The 4,582-nt window shown below is 46.5% G+C and overlaps 1 protein-coding gene across 1 annotated transcript; it reads right to left on the bottom strand.

Moving 5' to 3' along the window:
• Positions 1–377: 377 nt before the first annotated feature.
• Positions 378–4,161, bottom strand: LOC105040939 (protein CUP-SHAPED COTYLEDON 2). Its single transcript, XM_010917701.4, has 4 exons — positions 3,661–4,161; positions 3,050–3,268; positions 2,678–2,961; positions 378–1,634 (listed from the first exon to the last, which is right to left on the bottom strand). The coding sequence occupies exons 2-4, from the start codon at positions 3,237–3,239 to the stop codon at positions 1,047–1,049; spliced, it is 1,062 nt and encodes a 353-aa protein (XP_010916003.1). The 5' UTR covers positions 3,240–3,268; positions 3,661–4,161; the 3' UTR covers positions 378–1,046.
• Positions 4,162–4,582: the final 421 nt, after the last annotated feature.

Below are 4,582 nucleotides of genomic sequence, written 5' to 3'. Positions count from 1 at the left end.
CTATTCTAAGTATGTTGTGTTTTTCATTCTTACATTCTTTGTATATTTTAAGAAATTTTTTTTCCTGTGACTAGATTTTTTTTTTTTTCAAAAAAAAAGCTGGAATGGTGGATCCTTCGCATCTGCAGTTAGGCTGCAAAGTATTTCGGACATTAGGCACCTTTTCGAATTTCAATCCTTTCTGATAATTTGAAAGAAGGAAGAAAGAAAAATTATTCATAGCAATCAATAAAATCACAATCATTGGAAAAAAAAATATATATATATTTTTTACTAAATCGCATGCATTGCAGAGGAACTAAAATGCATTCAATGCAAATTCTAAGGTATCAGTACTCTGATCCATATAATCAATGCAAAAACTATACATCCTCCCCTACAACTGGTACTTTGTTACTCCTCCCAGCGTGTCCTGAGCCGAGCAACCACCACGCTGCCTCTCACCGTAGGAGAAAAGTCCCAGCACGCGTAAAGTTTCCACGCTCCGCCATGGGGGACCCGGACCAAAGGCCTCATTCCAAACCAAACGGGATCCCGGAGTTCAGGCTAGACTGGGCCCCACCCACAAAGCTGTTCCGAGGCGGACGTGAAAAGAAATCCAAAACCAAAACGGAAGAAGAAACAGACAGTAAATTTGGAGTCCGGGACTGTAACGCGGTTGAGTGCCACAGCTGTCCATCACCAGCCCAGCCCCTGATGTGATAAGCCCCCATTGATATGATACGATAGGACATAACGAGCTCTTCCCTCAGCAGCGCTAGCGGCCGAGACGTGCGGAAAAGACCAGCCACTGGCCCAAGCTGTGCAAGCCCGAGACCCACTGATGTGCGCGTCAAATACCTACGCGTACCCCTAAGAACTTCCATCCGTGGCCCGAATCATCTCATCAAATCAAACGACGGAAACGAAAGAGAAGAGCATTCTAATATTTTTGTAGTCGCTAACTGCTAACCTAACCGAATACCGATAGATATATATAATAAGTCATCACGACAAAACCAGAGTCATATCCAGTCATTTCAACAAAAAGACAGCACAAATAGAGTTTAGAAGGTCCACAGGCAGTCTAACTCGGTGGAGCCCACCGTCATCTGATGCGCCCTTCCGGCTACCTCCGCCTTCCGTTCCAGATCCGACGGCCAGCAGTTGACGCCAATCTCCTCCACCCGGTGGTGCACCCCGCCGTCGCAGACCATCGCCGCAGACGCAGCGACGCCCACAGGCGGCGCGGGCGTGGAGAGGAAGAACGGCAGCTGGAGGTTCTCTTGGAGCGAGCGGAGGCACGGGAACACCGACCCCACAACGCCGCCGGCGGTGCTCCGGCCGAACATGTTCGGCACTGGAGGCGGCGCGAGGTGGTGGTGGTGGTGGTGGCCGAGGCCGGAGGAGGCGGTGGTGGCAACGACGGTGGAGAAGCAGGGCACGGGCTCCCTCTCGGTGCTCTCGTAGGAGCAGCTGTCCCGATCGCCCGCTGCGGCGGCTGCGCCGTATGGCGAGGAGTCAAAGAGCGGAGGGAGGGAGGCGGCGGACGGGGACACGCTGGTGGATTCGGAGTAGTGGGATCCGGCAAGGCCGACGCGGGCCTTCTTGCCGCAGCCGCTCTTCTGGAAGACCCTCGAGACCACCCACTCGTCCTACGTGCATGAATTCAGAGATGGTAATAAGTCTCACGAGCCAGTGTGATCTAAATGACGAAAACAAACTTTCGACTCTATTGAGAATACCAATTTTTGTGTTCTAGTGGCAAAGACATGAAGCAAGAGTAAGAGCCATGAAAGGAATTTCGAGATTAAATATATTAAACCTAGAACTTGATATGTCAAGGACGGAACTTGGAAATTTGAGACGAATATATATGGCAAAAGTGTTTTGTCATGGAAGAACATATAGCAATCATGAAAGCGTCTTCGTATAGAATGAATATTCTCATCTAATCAAGTTGACAAGTGATAATTAATCTGTGTCTTCTTTTTCGGGATGGGACTGAATTTGGTGAACTTGGAAGGTGCAATATGGGTCGTGAGGTTATCTTGTTTTTAGATACGTGACAGCTTAAGCACTGTTCTCTTAAAAAGACAGCCCTGGGAGTAATAAAATGAAATCGAACGATACATGGCCCTGTAGTTTAGCAACTTCGTTCGATGACTATTGATATCAATAATAGAATGGTCTCAATATTCGAGCTACGTAGTCTGGTCGTTATAGTCTCGCCATACATGGAGGTGGCAGACAAGCATGATGTGTGCGAATGAGAGAAGAAAAGTATGGTGGATATATATATATATTTATAGAAATTACATCAACACAAGGAGTCGTAGACTCATCGTAGATGATGACATAGAAGACAGCTGTTGAGAGTAAAAATATAGATTTGAAATAACAATTTCTCACAACGGCTATCATGTAACTCATGCCGGTTTTGAAATGAAGCCGGGAGGGAGGGAGGAGAGAGAAGAGTTAATGCATCACACATTCCAATTCCATATATAAAAAAAAGCTGCTTTTTAAGCAAAAGAAAATCCTGTGCCAGAAAGGAAAATCGTATCAAAGAGAAAAGAAAGGAATCATAACCCCAAGACATTTGGTTGACGACAAAACAATGAGTTGAAGAACAATTACATGGAAAGAAGAGATTAGAGTCTAAAGTCTACATTGTTTCAGACTTTCAGACACATACCTTGGAGGATCTGGAGAGGAAGTGGTAGGCAAACTTGCCTTCCAGCCTGTATTCATGCATTACCCAGTTACTCTTCTCCCCCTTAGGAGCCCTCCCCTTGTAAAACACTAGAGTCTTCTTCATCCCCACCAGAGAACCAGTCCTTGAGCTGTAGATCTCTCTATCCTTCCCGGTAGCTTTCCAGTACCCAGCATCAGTAGCCCTATTAGTTCGGAGCCCCGTTGGATACTTGCGGTCCCGAAGACTAAAGAAGTACCACTCTTTCTCTCCCATCTTAGCCTTCTCTGCAAACAACCAGTTGAAGAACAAAAACTTGAGAAAAAGAAAAGAGATTAGATGTTAAAAAGACAGACGGGGGAGTTTGGAGTGGACCTGGAAGCTCCCAAGGCTCACACTTGTTCAGGTCAATCTCAGCGATTGCTCGGCCGGTGAAACTGCTATCAAGGACCTTCTTAAGAAGATAGTAAGTTATCAGCTCCTCATCAGTGGGGTGGAACCGGAAACCAGGGGGTAGTTGGGCTTCGCTACTGTCGAAGTGGTGGCCGTAGCTCTCCATTGACATCCAGTCGAAAAAGAGAGTCCAAATTAAAGCTGAAACCAAAGCAAGAGAAAGAAAGTTTACAGATTATACCAATCAGCCATTTCTCCTTCTACCTCTATGTGGTGTTAAAAAGTAGGAAGCCCGGGTGACAGGGTAGGAAGAAAAACACCTTTGCAGAAAAATAAAGGCAGCAATATAAACAACTGAGAAGAGAGACGCTTATAAGTATTTCTCGAAGCCCGGGTGAGAAACAGAAAACCAAACAGCGAGCTACTGAGTCTAAAACTTAAACAACCTACTAGAAACCCAGAAACACAAGCAAAGGAGAAATAACTATAGAGCCCGAAACAACAACGCTACGCTACAGAAGACAACAGAGGAGGCTTGTCAAGTTTTAATGCAAACCCCACGGCAAGAACAAAGAATAGAAGCATCAGCGTACCAGAGCAGGGGACCAAACGCCTCCCAGTAGCAAACAAAATAAGAGGTCCTCTTCCTAACCACTGGAGCGAGTTAAGAGGAGGAGAGGAACAAGGAAACGGGGAGCAAAAGAGGAGCTGGGGGTCTGTCCCCTTGTGTGGCCTCTGGGCCCTGTTTATATTGGGGACCTTGTGAATTAATTGGGATTCGACGAATCAGGGGGTGTCAGGCGAGGGCGAGGCCGGGGTGAGGTAGCCGTGTATGATATCTTGGACAGCTCTCCCTCCAAAGAAAACCAAAGGGCCCTCTGTCTTCTCTCTCCTCTGCCCTGCTCTGTTCTGCTCTGCTGCAGTGGCTCTTATGATAGCCATGGCTGGGCTGGCTTGCTGGCTGGCTGGGCTGGCCGGGAGATGTGAGAGGCAATGCGTGCGTGCGTGAGAAATTGTGCAGGTATTTTCTCTGTCAGTGAAGAAAGCGAGAGGAAGGGGAACAGAAAGTAGTTTAAGAGGAAAGAGGTGCGAGAGAGAGAATGAGAGAGAGAGAGAGAGAGAGAGAGAGCGAGAGGAGGGATTTGAGGTGATCTTCCGTCAGGGAAAAGCTGCTTCATATCTCAATCTGTCAGATTGAAACAGTACAAGATTAAATAAATCATGCGACAGATTCCATCACATCACTCCTTTCACCTCTCTCTTTTTCTGGGGCTCTTTTTTGCTCTTCTGCTTGTTTTTTTGCTGGGGGTAAAAAAAGGGGCTGGAGGGATATTGTATATCTCTATTTTTTTTTCCTGTCTCCCAGTGTATTTATGGCTATCCGATGACTGCTATGGTTAAAATTGGCATTTACCAGTCTCTCCTTTGCGTTTTTGGCCTTTTTGCAATGGGGATGAAAACTTTAACTAGGTTTTATTGTTGCAGCTTGCTTGATAAAAAGTTACCCATTTGGGT

Source organism: Elaeis guineensis, chromosome 3 (assembly GCF_000442705.2).
Source record: "Elaeis guineensis isolate ETL-2024a chromosome 3, EG11, whole genome shotgun sequence".
Classification (NCBI taxonomy): domain Eukaryota; kingdom Viridiplantae; phylum Streptophyta; class Magnoliopsida; order Arecales; family Arecaceae; genus Elaeis; species Elaeis guineensis.
The sequence above is the reverse complement of the archived record's forward strand: the minus strand, read 5'-3'. Positions and strand labels throughout refer to the sequence as shown.

Excerpts from the sequence above, each read along its gene's own strand:
- LOC105040939 (XM_010917701.4), bottom strand. The coding sequence starts at position 3,239 with ATGTCAATGGAGAGCTACGGCCACCACTTCGACAGTAGCGAAGCCCAA. Across the intron at positions 2,962-3,049 it reads TGAGCCTTGGGAGCTTCCAG|AGAAGGCTAAGATGGGAGAG; the intron begins GTCCACTCCAAA and ends GGTTGTTTGCAG. Across the intron at positions 1,635-2,677 it reads TCCTCTCCAGATCCTCCAAG|GACGAGTGGGTGGTCTCGAG; the intron begins GTATGTGTCTGA and ends TCATGCACGTAG.